The following is a 20,671-nucleotide window of genomic DNA, read 5'->3' on the forward strand; positions in this document are numbered from 1 at the left end:
CTACAAGAGATAACCATTAGTCAGCGGCTCGTGATCTTTAGGGAACTGTATTCTATGTTGTCACCCCCCCTCAGAAGTTCAAATACTTGACAACTGTGATGGTTTTAGCAACTGAGAAAAGTCTTCCTATCTCTGAGGAATACCTCTTGTGTGGAAGAGGAGAAAGCAATGGAGTCAACGCATTTGAGTTCTCACAAGTTGTGTCACCTTTATAACATCATTTAGCGGACTAGTTTCTTCATCCGTAAAATGAGGCAATTAGATGCCAACACTGACTCGAGAATAATCAAATACCAAAAAGACCAACAGTAACAAGGCAGCCTTGAACATATCAGTAATTCTTCATAGTTTAAAAGCACGTTAGATCCTCAATTACTCCTCTGAGAAAGGCAGAATATAGATTACTATTCCCATTATACAGATAAGAGAACAGGGCCAGGGAAGAGAAGGGACTTGTCCAACTGCACACTCAAGTATCAGGTCCACAAAACTAGGCTTTGTAATTTACCAAGATAAAAATAACATCGTTCTGTTCCATCCACTCTACCAACACTCCAAAGAAACCCAACTTTCTGTTCTCTCTCTCTGAGGGAGGAAAACTTACCAGATAGAAAGGGGAACGAGGTGGTGGTGGGGGCTGGCGTCGAGGCCGGGGACCACTGAACGAGGTAGCAGTGGATGGAGGACTGGGGGGACCGGGGCGTAATGTCAGCGTCTCAGGCTCATCCTTGGAAACAGGCAGCCGGGATACCATGGTGACAGGCAAGGGAGCAGCGCCAGATGCCGAAACCATAAGGGAGGATGTCTGGGAAGCGGAAGCCTGTGTTGAGACCGGGGCCAGTGCCAGAGTCTGGGCTGCAGCTGGACCCAAGGTGGACACCGGAACTGGGGCAGGGCTCAAGGTCAACGTTTGCACTGAAGCTGGGGTCAGGAGTGAAGCAGATGACGATACTGGAGCCAAAGTCAGCGTGTGAGCTGGGGCTGGGCCCATCGGAGAAGCTGGAGTCAAAGAGGATGCTGGAGCCAGAGACAGCGTCTGCGATGGACCCAGTGGTGGTCCCGGCGCCAAAGACAATGTCTGGGCTGGAGCTGGTACTAGGGATGACGCTGGAGTCAATGACAATGTCTGAGCTGGAAAAGGCCCCTGAGGGTTCCCCGTTCCCAAAGAGAGGGTCTGAGATGGAGATGAACCACCAAGAGTGGATGCTAAAGCTGGGGCTAAGGCCAGTGTCTGCGCAGAAGCCGGGCTTGGGAGAGGTGATGGAACCGGGGCTGGTACCATGGTCTGAGTTGATGATGGAGCCAAAAGAGAAGTTGGGGCTGGCACCAGTGAAGAAGCTGAAGCTAAAGAGGTTCCTGGAGTAGATGAAGAAGCCAGAACTGGAACTGGAGTCTGCGATGGAGCCAGGAGGGGAGCAGGACCTGGCGATGGAGCCAGGACTGGAAGAGGAGCCAGAGAAGGAGCTGGAGAAGGAGCCAGAATTGCTGTCTGTGGAGCCACCATGGGAGCCAAAGAAGTGGCTAGAGCCTGAGATGCAGAAGGTGCTGGAGCCAGAAGGGAAGCCTGAGCTGGAGCTGGATTTGGTGCTGCCGGAAAAGGACTGGCCAGAGCAGAAGCTGGTACCAGGACAGGTGAACATGTTGGGGCCACAGCTGAGTTCAAGCCTGGAACATGTGAAGAGGCTGGAGCCAACAACAGAGGGTGACCAGGTGCCTGAGATGAAGACAGGGGTGGAGCTGTGGCCAAACCTAGAGTCAAAGCTGACGGTGACGGGGAAGCCCCAGCTGGTGCCAAAGAGGGAGGTCCAGGAGCCGCTGAGACAACAGGAGCCAGTGCTGGAGTCACATTGGTCAACAGAGCTGGGCCAGAAGCCGAAACAGGCAAGGGGGCTGAGATGGGGATGGTGAGTGGAGCTGAGGCTGGGGCAGGAGGCGTGGTGGAGACAGAGATGGGAAGTGAAGATGACACTGGAACGGAGACTGTAGAGGACACAGGACTAGCAAGGGGGGAGGAATTGGGAACTGGCACTGGAGAAGAGGCTGGCCCAGGGAGTGAGGGCTGCACAGGGAGAGGAGAAGAGATGGTCAGGGGAGCAGCTCCGGGTGCTGAAGCTGTGGAGACAGAGGATGAGTTAGCCCCAGAATTCTTTTCTTGCTCTATTACCCTGTCCCACCCTTCCCCTTCCCCCCACGCTTCATCCCTTTCCCAGAAAACCTTCACTCCCACCCCATGACGTCAAAGATTCAAGGACTCTGACAACTTAACATTTCCTTTCCCTCCAAGATTCTAAGAAGTATACTCTAAAATAAGGCAAGACCTCAGCACCCTAGTTCTGGGGCCCACTACAAACCGAGTCAGTATGCTGATAAACTAGAAATCTATTGTGACTAAGAAATCCTCCGGACCACCCTATGTCCATTCCTGGCAAAAACATCTGCTCTTAGCCACCTGGACTCACCACTGACTTCGGGCGAAGAACTGTGGACCAGCTTGAGAAGGGGCCTCACCAGAGTGGACGTGGGGATGGGGGACCGGGCAGTACCCAGAGGAGGTGTGGGTAGCCGGCCAGGGGTTAATGTGGGGCGTGGAGTCAACACAGCTGGAAGCCCAGAACTCGGAGGCCGGGGTGCTGGGGCCAACGGAGGAACAGGAGTCAGTCCATCCCGAGGGGCCTGTCTCACTACAATCTTCACCACGCCTGTATTATTCACCATGGTTGGTGGCACTGCAAGAGGAAGCTACATTGAGGAAAAGGTAGAAAAGAGACAAGAGACCCAAAGGATGGAAACAGTCCAGGGGCAGGAGAGGGCAGCAGACAGATATTGAAGATACTGGCAAGGGAAAACAACACTGAGGGAAGGCCGGACAGACAGTAGCCCAGGGCATGCCTAAAGGGACCAAGGCCAGCAAGGGCTAAGTAAGTAGGAAGGCCAGGAGCCTCACCCTGGTTAGCAGCAAGCGGAAGGCTGAGGCCAGTGGGGGCAAGGGTGGTGCTGGGGGTCGAAGAAGGCAGCACAGAGACAGGGGTGGGGCCAGGGGTCGGGGCCACGGCCTGGATGAGAGCCACATGGGCAGGCTGGCTGATGAGGTGGTGCTGCCCCCCTGCTGACACCAGGTGCACCACATTCCCTGGGTTAAGGGAAGAGAGAGAGAAAGAGAAGCAGCTATCAGCCGGAGGAGGACAGAGGCAAGGGCAAGAGGAAAAGGAAAGAACAGAGAGGGAATAACTTCTCTAGAATGACCTTATCCCTATCTTTTCCAAAAGACCCCCTCCAAAGATTCCCTTTGGCCCCACCCACCAAAAGCTAGGGAAAGAAACATAAAGACTGGGTCTGAAAAGAGCAACAAAAACAGACAAGGAAGAGGAGAAAAAAGGCAGGACAGGGGGTGGGTTTTACCTACTTTGCAGCGGGCGGGGCTGCCCCACAGCAAGCTGGCGCACCTGCGCACCAGTCAAAGTCAGCTTGTTGCCCTGGATCTGGAAGGTGAGAGGTTTGCTTCCCCCTGCGCTGGCCACTGGACGTTGTGCCAGTGAGGCCAACTGCCCGATGCTGACCACTTCGCCTGCTAGGAACAAAGAAGGGGCTGAATGTACACAGGGATGACTCTAAGGCCCCTTCGCCCCACGAAGCACAGGTCTCCAGTTCCTCCAACCCTCCCCCCCTCAATTTACCATATTCTAACAAACTCAGCCTCTGAGCCTTTGATGTGCTACTTCCAATCCCACTTGTTTGCCTAGCAATCTCCTTTATATCTTCTAATGGCCTGCCACCGTACTGAGCTAATCACCACCCCCAACTCCATGCTGCCCTTTGCCCCAAATAACTTCCTACTACTAGGTTTACCACTGTTTACTCATCTCTGGGTCATCTTCCCCACTAGCCCGAGAACTCACTGACAGCTCTCGATTATGAATTTCCAGCATATGCCAAAATACGTCACATACATTAACTACCCAGAATTTTATGCTTTCACATTGCCGAGCTTTTCTCCAGCCCTGTAGCATATAAACCTTCCTCCCATCTCAAAGCCTTCCTTCACAGACACCTGAGAACTTACAGGGCAGGCGAGCCTGCATATCAGGAGACAAGATGAGGCGCTGTGGTGCAGGAGTAGAAGCTGGCACTGCCGTGGTGGGAGCAGTGGCTGTGGTGGTAGAGGTGGTGGTGGCAGCAGAAGGGAAAGTGTAGCCTGGTGGCACTGTCAGGGGCTTCAACAGGCTGGAGGAGCCTGGAGGCGGGGCAGGGCTCAGGCGAACAGGAGCAGGTGGGGCCGGTTTCAGGGACAGGGTTGGCGTAGGAGGCCGTGAAGTCCCACTAAGGACCCCCAGGGGGGATGGCAACACTGTAGACACAAAGCAAGCATCTGTCAGATATACCCTGACTAGAGCCTTAGCCTGCTCCCAGAAATCTCCATACACCCTCCCAACCCATCAAACACCACACCTCTGTCTCCACCTTAGCTCCCTCAACACTCTGATTTCATTACTTCTTCCCCAATCTGAACAATCTGCCTGAGGTAACCCCCAAGCAAGCTGGTCCCCTTGTAACTCACCCTGGGGCAGAGGCCCACTGTTTGGCTGCAGTGGGGGCAACAGAACAGGGCCAGGAGGCCGGGACGCTGGAACCAGCGGGGGCCCAACAGGCGAGGCCGACACCATCAGTGGTGCTGGCAGCACTGGGGGGGTTGGGCCAGGGGTGGGCTGGGTGGAGAGCTCAGGGCCTGGAGGGGGTCGGACCGGGACAGGGCCCATGGGGGTCCGTGGGTTGTTCACCACCACTACTGTACGACCTTCCTGCTTGGGCACTGGCTGCAGCATCCTATAAGGACAAAAACAAAAGGGTGGGTAGGGAGGAAAGGAGAATAAGGAATAGGAAAAGAAAGGAATAAGGAAGATGAAGCAGAAACATAAGACAAAGATTAACAAAAACGAAGGGGGTAAAGGAAAAGGACCCAAAGGAGAAAGAGGAAAAGAAATCCAAGATAACCGAAAAGCACCAAGCAGAAAAAGGGGAAAACAAATCAGTGACAAACACAAGGGGCCCTCCCAGGACCCTCTTCTCTCCCCCAATTCCACCAGTACTTTGCATCCATCCCATATAAACATTCTAGCCTAGCCTCCAACTCTCTCCTTTCCACCCCAATTTCTGCTCCCAGCCAGCTGTAGCCACCTTTTCTAGGAACCCATCCCTTTACCCCTCAGCCCAGGTACCTGTTGACCTTCATCTTGACTGGTTTGGGCCGGGGTGGGGGGTCAGGAGCAGTAGCCACCTCTAGCAGTACCCGGCGGGACAGGCGGTGCCGGGGTAGAAATGTGTCAGCCTCATATCTAGACACACGACCCTCCAGGCCAATAAGATCAAACCGACCCATGTCTATCCGCTGGTACAAGAAGGAACACAAAAGCATGGTGTCAAAGGGACCAATATAGCAATGATTTCTTGGCTAGGACACCAATAGCACAGGCAACAAAAGGAAAAAACTGATCATTGGACTGCATGAAAAGATACTACCAACAAAGTGAAAAGACAAGTCACAGAATGGGACAAAATATTTGCAAACCATGTATCTGATAAGAGGTTAATATCCAGAACATATGAAGAACTCCTACAACTCAACAACAAAACTACCCAATTAAAAAATCAGGCAAATATATCAAATAGATATTTCTCCCAAGGAAATATACGATAAGCCCATGAAAAGATGCTCTACATCACTAATCATTAGGGAAATGCAAATCACAATCACAAGGTACCGCCATCTCACACCTGTTAAGACGGCTATTATAATAAAACAGAAAATACCAGATGCTAGCAATGATGTGGAGAAATCAGAACCCTTGTGCACTGCTTGTGGCAATGTGAAATGGAGCAGCCACTATGGAAAATACTACGGCGGTTCCTCAAAAAATTAAAAATAAAACTACCATATGATCCAGCAATTCTGTGTCCGGGTATGTACCCATAAGAATTGAAAGCAGGGACTCAAACTGGTATTTGTACATCCATGTTTGTTGTAGCATTATTTATAATAGCCAGAAGGTGAAAATAACCCAAAGTGTCCGTTGATGGGTACACAGATGAACAAAATGCAGTATATACACATGTATAAGTGTAGATATATATGGATATATAGACACAGATATAAAGCAGCAACACTCAAACTTAACAAGGAAGGAAATTCTGGCACATGCTACAAGATGAACCTGGAAAACAATCTGCTGAGTGAAACAGGCCAGTCACAAAAGGACAAATACCATATGATCCTATTTATAATGAGTACCCAGAATACTCAGACAAAGATTAGAATGGTGGCTGCCAAGGGCTGGGGGAAAGGGGAGAATGAGGAGTTATCATTTAGTGTGCATGGCGTTTCAATTTGGAAAGATGAAAAAAGTTTTGAAGATGGATGGTGGCGGTGGTCACACAACAATGTGAATGTACCCATGCCACTAAAACATATGCTTAAAAACAGTTAAAATGGTAAAGTTTGTGTATTTTACCACAACAAAACCAAAAGTTTTGGGGGGAAAAGTGGTCAAAAAGAGAGAAGGAACAGGAAAACAAAATAATATTTAAGTATCACTAACATGCCAGGCACTTTCAAAAATATTAACACAATTTTCACAAACATACCGCAGATCATATGGCCTTTATAATCCCTACTTTCAAGGGCAAGCAAACTTAGGATTAGAGATCAATTAATAATTACCTTGCCCTAAGGCACACAGCTAGAAAACGATGAAACTAGGGGAACAGTGCTCAGCTTACAAGTAGGGAAGGATGCAAAAGGTCGGACTCCCGCCTAAAGAAAAGGATGCAGGGTTGGGGGTAGGGCCAATAACCTTGGGAACAACTTACCTGGAGGGGGTGGACATCAGTGGCCCTTAGCACCAGAGAGGCGGTGCTGAAGCAAATTCCTGGGGTGATGAAGGGGGAGGTAACAGGTCGAGGGTCAAATAGGTTTGGATGATTGCAGACTTTTCGCAGCTGCATCAAGATGTTGATGACACTCATGAAATGGCCTGTGGCTAGTGTCTCCTTAGTTCTGGGAGAGAGGAAAAATAAATGGGGCATCCTGACAATCACATCTGTTCCAATATAGGGCCCCAAGACCCACCCTCAGTCCTCCCTTACGTGGTCTGTGCCATGAAGTCATCATAGAGACAGCGCTGACGCTTGGAGAGCCGGCAGCGGATAACGTGCTCATATTTTTTAGGCATCTGCTTCTCAACATCCACCTTAACTCGGCGCAGCAAAAAAGGCCGCAAAACCTAAAAGTAAATAAGCAGGACGCTGACAGGAGAACGAGGGCACTGAGCCCCAGCCTAGCCCTTCTAGCTGGGTCTTGGCCTGATGTCCAGCAGAACCCTGGCTCAGCCCTTCAGTAAACACTCATGAAGCCATGAAGCATGCCAGGAATCAATCACACAAAGAGGAATCAAATGTAAGCCCTCCTCTCAGAACTTTACTGTCTGTTGAAAGAGACATATAAAGATGATAATACCACTCCTTAAGAAACGCTTAAAAAAAAAAAAAAAAAAAGACACTGAGGGCAGAGTAACTATCCAGAAAAGAGGACTCAAATTACATTCCAAGGAGGAACTGTAAATTTATAATATTATGAAAGTAAATCCAGGAGAAGCTGAGAACAAAAACCGTGGCAGTGACAGCAGCATAGAAAACAAAAGGCAAGTCTGAAATCCAAAGAGGTAAAATCTGATAGGACACGGTCTTTATGACATGGAAGAAATGGAAAATAGAAATATAATGAAGGAAAGAGACTCAGCTAAAGACGACTCTCGTTTCTAGTTTGATGTACCAAGGTAACGGTGTGATTGAACAAAATGGAGCAGAAATAAAAGACTTGAGATGTTTGGCTTAAATAGAGTGTATTCAAGAGAAACTCTGATTTAAAAATATCAAGTCAGAAATTTAAAATACAGGCTGACTGGTTAAGAGTAAAATAGGGTGGGAGGATGGGTTAGCCTGGTGATGGGTATTGAGGAGGGCACGTTCTGCATGGAGCACTGGGTGTTATGCACAAACAATGAATCATGGAACACTATATCTAAAACTAATGATGTAATGTATGGGGATTAACATAACAATAAAAAAAGAGTAAAATATAAATCAGAGCGTCTTTAAAACCTTAAGACATATAAACTGAGACAAAAGAGTTGTCTCATCAGAATGCTGAGACATGTTACTTAGAAACTGGACAAAGCAGTTGAGGGTCTGACTTTTGATTTCAGCTCAGGTCATGATCTCAGAGTCGTGGGATGGAGCCCCGCATTATTCTCTGCACTCACTGTGGAGTCTGCTTGTCCCTCTCCCTCTGCTCCTCCCCCTCCCCTTCTCTAAAATAAATAAAATCTTAAAAAAAAAAAGCCGGACAAAGGAAGAGGAGCCAGAGAAAACAAAAGAAAAAAAAAAAAGAGAGAGAGAACCCAACGAAAGTTGAGGAAAGCCTGGTAAGAAGAAATCTAAGCAAGGACTGATCAGCAGTATCATTCTACTCAGAGAATAAAGACAGAAATGTCACTATTAGAAAAAAACAAGTAAGGGGCGCCTGGGTGGCTCAGTCGTTGAGCATCTGCCTTCGGCTCAGGTCATGATCCCAGGGTCCTGGGATCGAGCCCCGCATCGGGCTCCCTGCTCAGCGGGAAGCCTGCTTCTCCCTCTCCCACTCCCCCTGCTTGTGTTCCCTCTCTCGCTGTGTCTCTGTCTGTCAAATAAATAAATAAAATCTTTAAAAAAAAAAAAAAGAAAAAAAACAAGTAAAATGATGACTAAGATGAAGTCACTCAATTTGGCAATGGGTCAGTCACTAGAACACACTGCCACCTGACAACTGAGTGAATTCAGCCCAACACTGACATCCCTCTCCCTAAAGCTTTTTTAGGTACTGCCCTTAGTTTGCCACTACCAATCCCCCTGCCAAACTGTTATAGGCCCTACCTTGTGGAGGCGTTTGACTAGACCTTCATTGTACTCTTGGCTGCCCTCAATCATGCCAGTTAGGGGGTTAGAGAACCATTCTTTAAACTCGCGATGAGACTGGAAGACATGGGGCATCAAAAAGTGCATCAAGGACCACAGCTCCATGAGACTGTTCTGCAATGGCGTTCCTGTGAGGAGCAGGCGTCTCTGGCTGCAGAGAAACAGAGGGAATTAGAGGGAGGATGATCAGCGAGGTCCCAACCTTCTGAGTATCCCACTCTTTAGGTCAAGTCAACCCTCCTCCAGATCCCCATTTCCATCTCCACCTGTTGAAGTTGAGCAGTGACTGCCAGCGCTGTGACTTGAAGTTCTTGATGTTCTGAGCCTCATCCAGAATGAGATAGCGCCAGTTCTTGCGCCGGAAGGCCTGGTGGTCCTGCAGCACCAGCTTGTAAGACGTAATACACACATGGAAGGCATTGGGCTTGGTCCAGCCCTAAAGTATCAGAAGAAAGCAGCAGACGATGGGGTGAAAAAAAAAGAAAGGATAAAAAAAAGACATGCTAAGGTCCTCGAAGGACATAAATCAGGTATGGAGAAAAGAGAAAGTCCCAGGAGCAGAAGGCAGCAACAGAGAGGGGAGGAAAAGGAACTCCTCTGAGGAAAGGGCCTAAGAGTAAAAGAGGCATCAGTGGGGGGCGGGCGGAGGAGTGATCGATCACATGGAGCGCGAACCTGCCGCTTGAGCTTCCTCTCTTTCTGGGCTCCATAGTAAGTGAGGATTTTAAAGCTGGGGCACCACCGTTTCAGCTCCATCTCCCAGTTCAGCATCACACTGGTGGGGACAATGATCAAATGGGGACCCCAGTTACCTGTTTAGAAAAAGACAGAAAAATGTACAGCATGGTGACTATAATAATACTGGATTGCATATTTGAAAATCATTAAAAGAGATGTTACAAATTCTCATCACAAGAGAAAAAAAGTTTTTGTAACTGGGTGGTAGTGGACGTTAATTAATTAGACTTGCTGAGCTCATCATTTCACAATGTGTACTAGTATCAGAACATTATGCTGGATACCCAAAACTCACATAATGTTAGGCGTCAATTATGCCTCAACTTAAAAAAACAAAATAGAAAGATTTTAAGCAGAATTAAAAAGAGAGATGGTAAGGAAATACAAACTTTGGGGCTCTGTTCTAGTTCCTCAGGTATAACCCTGACCACTCTACCCCAATGGCCCCCCCCAAGAATCCTAGCACCTACGTTGGCATCTCCATAGTTCCTGACCAGAGTCAATGTAGCTACCAAGATAGCACAAAACAGTGAGTGTTTCACCATCCTGAAGCTAGTCACCATTAAACAGGTTTTGCAGGGAGCTGGCCAAGGAGACCCAAGAGGGACGGCCCTGCCTCGTTACCTTTTTCACAGGCCAAGTGGGCAAGAAGGGAGATGGTCTGGATTGTCTTGCCTAGCCCCATCTCGTCAGCAAGAATACCATTAAGCTTCTTCTCATACATAGTAACCAGCCAGTCCAGCCCAATGTGTTGGTACTCCCGGAGCTGGCCCCGCAGGAGCAGGGGGATGGGAGTCTTCACCTGGTAGGGAGGAAGAGAGGTATCACAGGAGAAATGAGGCACTAGTCACTGAGCAACAAAAAAGTCAAGACATGAGAAAGCAGAAGTTGGTGTCTGGGGTTACCTGCGTGGTGGCCAAGGTATAACCCTTGGGCTGAAGACTTTCAGCTGCCGCAGCAATGTCACTAATTTCCTTCTTAGGGCCTAGAGTAGTGGCAGGTCCTGGGGTGGGAGGTCCACTGCCTCCATCTGCCTCACTCTGCTCTTCATCCCGGGCAAGCAAGTACTCCACCCCAAAGTCATCGTCTTCCTCCTCCTCCTCCTCCTCTGCTTGGCTCTGTGATCGAGACTCCTCAGACTCATCAGACTCCGATTCCTCTGATTCTGAACTGCCGCTTGTTTCTTCCTCCTCTGAACGCTCATCTTCCTCTTCCTCGCTCTGCTCCTCAGCAGATTCTAAAGCACAAGACCAAGGCTTAGCGCTCACCATACCTACTCCCCCAGTGTCTCCCCTCCGGTGTGCCCAGGACCACACATTCACCTGACTGACTGCTACTATCCTCTTGAGGAGCCTCTTCGGCTTCCAGGGCCCCCTCTGGTTCACAGTCAGAGCTGTTAGCCTCAACCTCATCTTCGTCTTCCTCTTCACTACTCCCAGAGCCTGGGGCAGAGGCATCAGAAGCATAGGCTCCCGCGTACTGCTGCAAGAGCTCCTCCATAGATAGCTCACCTGGAGAAGGAACAGCGGATAAGCTTCCGGGTGCTTCAAGGGAAAGGGGGTAAAGGAGAAGGAGAGGTCTGAGTGGTGCCAGCTCATTTTATCCAGGTTTCTACAGACACTACTGGGCTTATGTCTGAAGGGAGACAGAAGAGTTTGCTTTCAGCACCAGGCACTACAGCCAAGCCCACAGCCTGGGCTAGAACTGTGGATGATGCTGCCTTCCACTGGGAAGGGTAATATCAAACTAAACCTCTCTTTAAGGTACAAGTCAAACATGGCCAACATCCTTCTTACGTTAGCTCCACTAAGCTGTTGTATCACTTTGTTCAAACTTCCATCGTAACCAGTCATCACATTCTATTTATAATTATTTGTTTACATTTGTCTTTGTCATTAGACCTGGAGTTCCTCCAACGGGGATAAAAAGTGTCTTATTCATCTCTTTATCCCTGGCATTCTGCACAGAAGAGACACCAAGCGGATGCTCAGTAAACGTCTGGTGAATGTCACCTTCTCGAGCCAACTCGCTCAGCTCCATGGCATGATCCACCTCCCCTTCCAACTGCTCCTCAGCTGCTATAGTATCCTCTTCATCCTCCGCTAGGAAAGAGAATGAAGCAAAATCAATGGGAACAGAATCAGAGGACCCAGTCCAAGTTGAGGAGAGGAGAAAGCATGAAATGTTAGGTCCAGGTAATTTAAAAGGAAAGGGGCAATAGGATAAAGAGAACAAGCCTGACCTTCATCCTCATTGGCAGTGAACTCTTCATCATCCTCATCTGGATGCCAAGGCTGTTTGTTTCGCTGTGTGACAGAGGGTGGGGGCTTCACCTGTATGGCAAAGGATGAAAAGGGAGAAGACCTAAGGTTACAGCAGCAAGAGAAAGGTACGATGTTGAATACGATGTCACAGAACAGTCTCTCTGTCCCACTGAGTGACAGCTGCCACTGGCACAGTCCCAGGGCAAGGATGCAACCAAGGGTTTTCTTTCAGCACCAGCTACCAAATCCTGGCCCCACTGCCTGGAGGAGGATCTGTGAAAGTGCTAGATAAGAAACACAGGCCCCCCAGCACCATCCCCACACACTCAGACATATGAGAAAGAGACAGCTTAGTCCAGAAAACACTTCAAGATTATCATCCCAGCTCCAAACCAACAAACCAATAGGGAGTATTAGGACCATTTCACAAAAATGGCAAGAACCAGATTTAAGTATTTTTTTCAAGGCCACATAGCAATTAAAGAGTAGAGTACAATACGCTCTTCCAGTACCGCATCAGAAACTACCCACCTCAGAATGCAACTTTCCCCAAACTCAGATTCTTCCCTATCCATCCCTAAATGAGAGCCAACTGCCCTTAACCAGGGAGAACTCCTCAACACCACAACCAACCTTATAAATCAGAAATCAGTCCTTGAACCTCTACCTCTGCACCCACTGAGTCCTCCCTCTACCCATTCTCCCTATACCTGTAACACCTGAGAGGGCTCTTCTTCACCACCTTCTTCAGGCCCATCTCGGGTGTCACTGTCACGAGATGAGGGGGTTCTCGAGGGGCTGGAAGGCCCTCCTAGCAGCTGAGGGGGGAGGGAACGGAGCAGCTCTTCCAATGGCAATTCTCCCTCACGTCGAAGCAGTTCAATCTCACGCCTCTGGGTCTCTGCATCGTTGCCTTCCTGTTGTTCTTCAACCTCAATCGTCTCCTCATCATCCTCTTCCTCCTCCTCTTGGGGTTGGAAGTCCCCATCTATAGCAGGAGAACAAGGTCACAAAGTCCACGGGGCCCTGCAAGCCACAGGGTGGGTTTTCAGCTCTGGAAAGGGTACATGAGGAAGAGTAACAGAGCCAAAGAGGACACACACCTTCATCGTCCAGCCGGGAAACCGGGGGTGGAGGACTAGAGGCAGCTGAGGAAGAGCCAAGGCAGGGGGAAGAGCCAGCTTTGCTGGATGCTAGCGGCTGGTTGAGGCTCTGAGATAAAAGGTCTGAGTACTTTTCAGTTTGCCCCACAATGAAGTCCAGGTGCAGGTCCAGAGCTTTTTTACGCTTTTCCTCAAGCCGGGACTGTTGCTTGAATTGCACCACCTGCCATAGCATGAAATAGATGGGTCACTAAGATAATATTTTACTTATTTTTTTAGGTTTATTTATCTGAGAAAGAGAATGGGAGAGAGAGAGCATGAGAGCGGAGAGGGTCAGAGGGAGAAGCAGACTCCCCGCTGAGTGGGAAGCCCGATGCGGGACTCGATCCTGGGACTCCAGAATCATGACCTGAGCCGAAGGCAGTTGCTTAACCAACTGAGCCACCCAGGCACCCTAAGATAATCTTTTATTCACGTACTCTTTTACCCAACATTTAGAGAAACTTCCTCTGTGCTAGCCTCTTGACTGGCTTTTTTTTTTTTAAGATTTTATTTATTTATTTGACACAGAAAAAGAGTTAGCGAGAGCAGGAACACAAATGGGGGAATAGGAGAGGGAGAAGCAGGCTTCCTGCCAAGCAGGGAGCCGGATGTGGGGCTTGAACCCAGGACCCTGGGATCATGACCTGAGCCGAAGGCAGACGCTTAACGACTGAGCCACCCAGGCGCCCCTTCACTGGCTTTTCAAGAGAGAAAAAACTAAATGACCTTAAAAGTGCTTCTGAGGAAAGCACAAAGGGAGGACAGGTAAGAGAAAAGCCAGTTTAATTTCAGACAGCAGGGAAAGATTTACAAATGTATCTGGGGCTGAATCTTAAAGACTAAGTAGGTGTTCCCTAAGTGGGCATGTGGAAAAAGGCATTCCTGGCAGCAGAAAGAACATGGGTAAGTTACCAGGGATGTGCAAAAAAAATATTTGAAGTAGAAAAAAAAGGAACTGACAGGAGACAAGACTGAAAATACAGACAGAAACCAGGTGGTACTTGAGAAATAAAACTTAATATATGAGAACAATTTGATTACTAAGAACTTCGATGGTATTTAAACAAGTAAATGGCACTGAAAGGTTTTAGGAAAAGCATGCTGAATGCCCTGCAGAGGACGGATGGCCTAGAGGAATCAAGAAGTCCTATTAACAATCCCCAAAGGCAGGACCGTATTTTTCCACTGTATTTCTTTCTTCTTCACAGCACTCAATGCTAGAGAGATCCAATGCACAACAGAAGTGTCACTAAAGTTGCCTGAAATTAGAATATTCATTCTCTCAAGATGTTTTGATCATTCCTGCTACCATGCTATCCACTAAGCAAACCTAAGGCATTTCCCTTTCCCAATTCCTGCCACCTACCTTCTCCACATTGCTCCAGAACTGCCTGACATCCTTGGCCATGGTAGAGGCGATTCGGCGTAGCTTGGCCTGCTCTTCTCTCCGAGCCCGTTCCTCTTTCTGCCGTTGCTCCTCGTGGTGCCGGATGACCATGCGCACCACCTGTGGGAATAAGGAACCAGAGTGAAAACACTCCAAGGCCAGTCTCCTACTCCCTCCTCAAATCAAGAGCAAAGAGAATAATCAAGTCCAAGAAATCTGAGAAGTCAGAGCTTGCCTCCTGAGACTATGGGCATTAATAAGCACCCTATACTGTTTGTTTTGTTTGGTTCCCTTCAAACCAACTCACTTATGAAGGAAAAGGAAACCTGGAAAAGAAATATGGAAGGTAGGTCCAGTTGCTGACATACCTTACGGGCCACACCCCGTTTCCAACGTCGCTCCTGAGCAAAGTCAGCAGAGAGCCACTGCATCTCCTCACAAAGATAGTCCCAGTGGCCTTTGGGGCGGGGAGGCTCGGGCACTTTAGGCAGCCTCTTCAGTGACCAAAAACCCTCCTTCCGCAGCTCAGCAATCCGAGTCTCAATCTCAGCCTCCTAACGAGGAAGAGCTAGGTCAATCAAGTTTCTGCACATATATGCTACCTCATGAACACAGCTGAATTCCTGGGCACTGATTATATATAGGCACTGTCTGGACTGAGTGTTTTATGTGTCTTAAGTCCACATACCAATCCTGCGAGTAAGTAGGTATTATAACCTTTTCAAGTGAGGAAAAAAAAAAGATCAGGGAGATTAAGTGATTTACTTGAGATCACACAACCAGGAAGTAATAAGAGCTGGGAATTAAAAATAGGTCTAATGACTCCAGACACCAGATTTCATGTTCTTTCCATTATTTCACTCAATCTCCATGCCCCGTGAACATAGCAAGGACTGAGGAAAACATATTCCAAGGGAAGCCTCCAGAGAAGCAGGGAGTGTACCCTTCCTTATATACCGGATACAAAGGATCTTCATCACTGTCGAATTCTGCTTGAGAAAAAGTATGTTCATGCTTAGAAATATAAAGCCCAACGTATACAATCTGATTTGTTTTTACAAAGAAATGTATATTTTATAAAAACGTACATTTTGGTAAAAATACTGGGAAGTTATACATAAAAAGATTAAACAATAGTATGACAAAAGATAACACGTTTTTATAAAGGTTGAATTTCATAAGCAGGAAAGTAAAAGCATTTGAAATCAACAAAAGTGACTTAAAAACTCAAGACAACTGGGGTGCCTAGTGGCTCAGTCAGTTGAGCACTGGACTCTTGATTTCTGCTCAGATCATGATCTCAAGGTTGTGGGATCCAGCCCCCGTCAGACTCCCCACTCGGCTTTTCTCCCTATCCCTGTCCCTCTGCCCGCCCCCGCCATTTTCTCTCTAAAATAAATAAATCTTTTTTTTTTTTTTTAAGATTTTAATTATTTGAGATAGAGAGAGCTAGCGTGCATAAGTGGGGGGAGAGGGGCAGAGGGAGAGGGAGAAGCAGACTCCCCGTTGAGCAGGGAGCCTGATGCAGGGCTCGATCCCAGGACCCTGGGATCATGACCCAAGCTGAAGGCAGATGCTTAACTGACTGAGCCACTCAGATGCTCCTAAAATAATCTTTAAAAACAAACAAACTCAAGAAAACTGCCTTCATTATTCTTGTTCTCTCCTGACAAAAACTAAATCAGAGGAAATAACAGCCATAGATGACACAGGGAACTAAATAACCTGACGGTGAAGAAAAAAAATCAAGACAAGGGTATTAGACCAATGGCTCTCAAATTTAAGCATGCATCAGAATCATCAGGAGTGGGGTGCCTGGGTGGCTTAGTCAGTTAAGCATCTGCCTTCGGCTCAGGTCATGATCCCAGAATCCTGGGATCGAGCCCCACATCAGGCTCCCTGCTCAGCGGGGAGTCTGCTTCTCCCTCTCCCTCTGCTGCTCTCCTTGATCATTCTCTCTCTCAAATAAACAAAATCTAAAAAAAAAAAAAAAAAATCATCTGGAGTACTTTTTAAGACAGATTGCTGAGCCCCACCCTCGAGCTTTAAATGGATAGGTGGAAGAGGGGTACGAAAAAACTTGCATTTCTAACAAACTTCCCAGGTGATGCCAATGCTGCTGGTCCAGGGACCACACTTAACCACTGGGTAAGGCAACAGAGGCTAGAGGATAGAAATGAGAAGTAGAAACCAGTAAATATTAAGTTTACCGGTTTACAAAGCACTTTCATGTCTATTTTCTCCTTTAACTTAGACCTCACAACAGTCTATAGACTACTACACCACGTCTACCTTATAGAAAAGGAGGCTCAGAGATCAAGCAACTTGCTCAAGACATGTTAAGGCACAGCCTATACTCTAAATCCACAAGGAAAGAAATGTAAAATGCTCATGGGACTTAGAAGTTGAGGAAAGAAGAATCCTCACAGGCCTTCCCAATACGTACATGCTTGGCCTGCTCTGCAATCTCAGCATGGCTCTTCTCCCACTTTGGGCCCTTGTTAGCCAGGTCAGCAGCCTGGGGTAAGCTGAGCCCCTCCAGGGGCACTGTGGCACTATCTGGGGGCCCTGGAGGTCCATCCAGAGAGGAATCTTGAGCTATATGCTGGGGGGAGATGCCGCCTGCCCCACTAGAGGCTGGGGAACTGGATGAGGCAGGGGACACAGGATTGCTGCCTGTCATGCCGTCCGACACCATCTAGAAAAACGGAAAATGATAGATAAAATGAATGCTTAGCACCATGAGAAGTTCTCATCATATTATTTCATTCTATCTTACAAGGAAAAAAAACTCCGGAGTAAATGATCAACCTTGTTTTTATAAACACAAATTTTTGGGTAATGTTTTGATGAGGTGTTCAAGGTAAGAGACCCAAGTTTAGAGATGCTTGGCATGCAAGAAGAGTTGTAACCTGACATTTACACAGTTCCCAAATTCAAGAATAATACCATAGCATGTGATTTCAAATGCTAACGATCCTTTCAGAAACTCAAGAATTCCACTCACATAAACAACTCCCTATTCTTCCTTCTTTTACACAGCAAGTATGGCAGATTCACCTATTAGAGTAAATTTGAGTTATCACCAAATTCAGAAAGCAACAATGACTACCACCAAGATCACTTAAACCTCTTTATGTTCTTCATCAATCTTGGTAGTTTCTTTTACTAGGAAGGCAGGAAGGGGTGTGGGGTTGGTCACTGCTCTCAAATACTCACCTATTACTTTACAAAGTACTGAACAAACAATAATAAATAGAGAACAAAGTCTCACTTGAATGTGGACAGTGAAGAAACTCATAAAAACCACTCAGCACACTATCCTCACAGGTGTGCCACTGAAATTCCTACCTCAGTTAAATGACAAAAGACTGTATGTCACAAAATTCCCCAGCTGCTCAGGAAAATTGTAAGTATCAAATCCATACCAGTCAAAAGCCTACTCTTTGCAAACCTATGTATAGGTATACTCTCAAAAGCCACATTTTTTCTACTCTTACACTTCCTTAGTATAAGAAAAGTATCAACACTACACACCATCCATAATGCTTATGTTGCTCCAATTCCTAAAGGAACTGAGCTATTCTCAAACCTCACAGTTTAGGAGCATGTTGTCCCAACCTCCATTTCCAACCTGGCCTAACTGAACCTTTTTCAGGTAACAAGAAGTTTCGACACTCTTAATGATCAGTATTATATTAATGTCAAAAAGAATGTGAGTATCTAATAGGACTGATGCTCAACCTGAGCACCAAAAATTTTCTAAACACAGACAGCTAGAATCATGGATATGTGGCTAAAACTTGCCACATTTCTTCTGCCTCAGACCCAACAGTCCACAAAGCAGAAACAGAGAAGGAACCCTCCCCACTTTCAAACCTGTGCCTGCAGGATTGGGAGCTGAGGGTGAGCAGGGGAGGGGCTGCTCTGCATGGTCCCACTCCCAGGCTCCTCTTTGGACGCCTGAAGAATGACTGGGTCGTTATCACCACTGCTGCTGGCCGAGGGGCTGGCGTCCGGCTGCAGGGCATGCTGGGAGCTGGCCTCATTCTGGGCCACCGGCCACCGGGACCCGCCTTCCAGGGCCCGGGGCCCACTAGGGCGTCCCAGCCTCCGCTCAGGTCCACCGGCCTCTGGAGCACCTAAAATAGGGTAAAAAGAGTAAAAATGGAATTTAAAAAGATTAATGAATCTTTAAAAAAAAAAAAAACAAGAACAATGTTAAAGAATAAAGATAATGAACAATGATTATAGCCTACATTTCCTAAGCTTCCACTATGTGCCATACTTTACTAAGCACCGACTTGATATGTTCTATAATCCTCACACCTACCCTGCAAGTCAGGTACTTTTCACACCTTAATAAATGTTTATTCAGTTTTTTCTATATAGTAAGGATAGAGACAGAAAATATCCCTAACCTAAATGAAGCATGCATTCTAATACTTTCTCTATTTTATAAGTTAGAAAGTCAGCACACACAGAGACCTAAATGCCTTGCATAAGGTCACACAGTAAGGAACTGACAGACTGAAACTCAGGTAGTCTGATGCCAAATCCATGGAGAACATGTTACTCTCCTTGGGAGAACCAGGGTGATCAGACCTTTCTCTATCCACATGTCTAGTTTTGTTCTTGCACCATTATCAAACCAAAAATACTGACTTATAATTTCCCTCATTGTTTATCTCAAACATCTCTCCCATTAGCATTAGTACACAAAACAGTATCTGAACCCTCACCTGTGTGAGCTGAGACCACACCCCCTGTGAAAGTCTGTACTTCCACGGTGCCGCCGTACTGAGGGAAATCACGCCTGAAACAAACAGAAGGGCAGGAAAACAGCAGTGAGGAACCAATCCACATTTACCAACACCTATCAAAGCCTTCTTTACAACAACTTTTGAGGCTTTTAAGTATACCCAAATCAAAGGTTGAAAAGAAGAGAGTTACAGTAATAAGAAAAGCTCGCATTTCAGAAAAATAAAAGCAAATCATGTTTTTCAAAAACAAAATTCCCTAGAGACCTGAGATTCTGGCTGGAGGAGAAGCACTGAAGTAAAGCAAAAAAAAAAAAAGTTTAAAAAGCTGAAGTGTAAAAGGCTCCAACCACTGAATGGAGAGCAAATAAAGCAAAAAGAGCTGTCACATCCAGAAGCTCAAAGATGTTGGCTCTCCTTTGCAGTGAGGGCTGCACAAAATCACAGGAGAATCCACCCTTCCTCTCTGGGCAGGGCCCTGTAACTCCTATACCTGAGCCATGAGACACTTCCCCAAACCCAAGAACTGCAGCAGGAGACATTAGAAGAGAAGTCCAAAGTGAGAAAGACCGCTCAGCAAAGAACCATGCCCCGGAAACAGGTGGGGTAAACCCACCAAAGGCCCGGAAGTGTTTCCCCAGTGTTTAAGGAAATTCCTTCACCACGGTGCAGCCTTTGATTCACTCCTTCCTCCACAACAGATTCACAGGACCCGAGCTAACCAGAATCCAAGACGCCTGAACTCTTGACTCCCCCGCTTCACCGCTCTCTCCCAACTCCTTCCAACAGACTGACCCGGCGTGACCCCTGACCTCTGCCCCAAGTTGCCACTAACCCTAAACTAGCCCCGCCCCCTCCTAAACTCCCACCCCACCCAACGTGCGCGACAGACTGGGGGAGGGGCCCGCGCGTGCGCGCCTGGAAGTGGAGAGAGCCGGCTGCGCGCACCGCCCGGGGGCTCCCGCCAGAGCCCAAACCCACGCACACAAGGGTCGCAGGCTGGGAAGTCTCTCATCCCTACCCGTCAGGGAGCCCCCCACCACCAGACCGCGAAGGGCTGACATAAGGGAGGGTTCGTGCCGCCAGGTCCTGGTTACTGACTGGATATGGTGGGCGCGCGCCCCGACTCCTCGTCCCACGCCCCCCTTCCTCTTCCCGCGCGCCCCTTGGGGGGGGGGGAATGGGGTTGGTGGGCGGGCAGGAGCGCACCTGGGTCCGTCCTCTCAGGGCTCGCTCGCTCGCTCAGGCACGCGTGCGCAGACGGGCGGGAGGGGAGAGGAGATGCGCCCGGGCCCTGTGCTGGCCAGCCTGGCCCCCCTCAGCCTGTCTCTATGGGCTCGCGCCGACAGCCTCGCGCACCGGCCCCGGGGCCCC

At 48.0% G+C, this 20,671-nt stretch overlaps 1 protein-coding gene and 1 non-coding gene across 2 annotated transcripts in view; both read right to left on the bottom strand.

Annotated features, from left to right (window-relative positions):
* Window positions 1–20,014, bottom strand: part of SRCAP (Snf2 related CREBBP activator protein) — a 31,227-nt gene extending 11,213 nt beyond the window's left edge. The window contains exons 1-25 of the mRNA XM_081819698.1: window positions 19,914–20,014; window positions 19,280–19,353; window positions 18,417–18,679; window positions 16,984–17,235; window positions 14,906–15,091; window positions 14,517–14,657; window positions 13,109–13,331; window positions 12,716–12,993; window positions 11,984–12,074; window positions 11,754–11,843; window positions 11,064–11,252; window positions 10,647–10,978; window positions 10,366–10,543; window positions 9,679–9,815; window positions 9,270–9,439; window positions 8,962–9,154; window positions 7,138–7,274; window positions 6,862–7,048; window positions 5,214–5,383; window positions 4,556–4,821; window positions 4,061–4,345; window positions 3,404–3,568; window positions 2,945–3,130; window positions 2,460–2,726; window positions 605–2,112 (exon numbers count right to left, since the gene is read on the bottom strand). Coding sequence (XP_081675824.1) covers window positions 605–2,112; window positions 2,460–2,726; window positions 2,945–3,130; window positions 3,404–3,568; window positions 4,061–4,345; window positions 4,556–4,821; window positions 5,214–5,383; window positions 6,862–7,048; window positions 7,138–7,274; window positions 8,962–9,154; window positions 9,270–9,439; window positions 9,679–9,815; window positions 10,366–10,543; window positions 10,647–10,978; window positions 11,064–11,252; window positions 11,754–11,843; window positions 11,984–12,074; window positions 12,716–12,993; window positions 13,109–13,331; window positions 14,517–14,657; window positions 14,906–15,091; window positions 16,984–17,235; window positions 18,417–18,470 — 5,685 coding nt within the window. The 5' untranslated portion in view covers window positions 18,471–18,679; window positions 19,280–19,353; window positions 19,914–20,014. The remainder of the gene's footprint in view (window positions 1–604; window positions 2,113–2,459; window positions 2,727–2,944; window positions 3,131–3,403; window positions 3,569–4,060; window positions 4,346–4,555; window positions 4,822–5,213; window positions 5,384–6,861; window positions 7,049–7,137; window positions 7,275–8,961; window positions 9,155–9,269; window positions 9,440–9,678; window positions 9,816–10,365; window positions 10,544–10,646; window positions 10,979–11,063; window positions 11,253–11,753; window positions 11,844–11,983; window positions 12,075–12,715; window positions 12,994–13,108; window positions 13,332–14,516; window positions 14,658–14,905; window positions 15,092–16,983; window positions 17,236–18,416; window positions 18,680–19,279; window positions 19,354–19,913) is intronic.
* On the bottom strand, window positions 12,165–12,293 carry LOC115938524 (small nucleolar RNA SNORA30/SNORA37 family). Its single transcript, XR_004073609.1, has one exon. It is a non-coding gene; the product is annotated as a small nucleolar RNA SNORA30/SNORA37 family (small nucleolar RNA).
* Window positions 20,015–20,671: the final 657 nt, after the last annotated feature.

The sequence above is a fragment of the Leptonychotes weddellii genome, chromosome 5 (assembly GCF_054177405.1).
Source record: "Leptonychotes weddellii isolate Sample4059 chromosome 5, ASM5417740v2, whole genome shotgun sequence".
Lineage (NCBI taxonomy): Eukaryota > Metazoa > Chordata > Mammalia > Carnivora > Phocidae > Leptonychotes > Leptonychotes weddellii.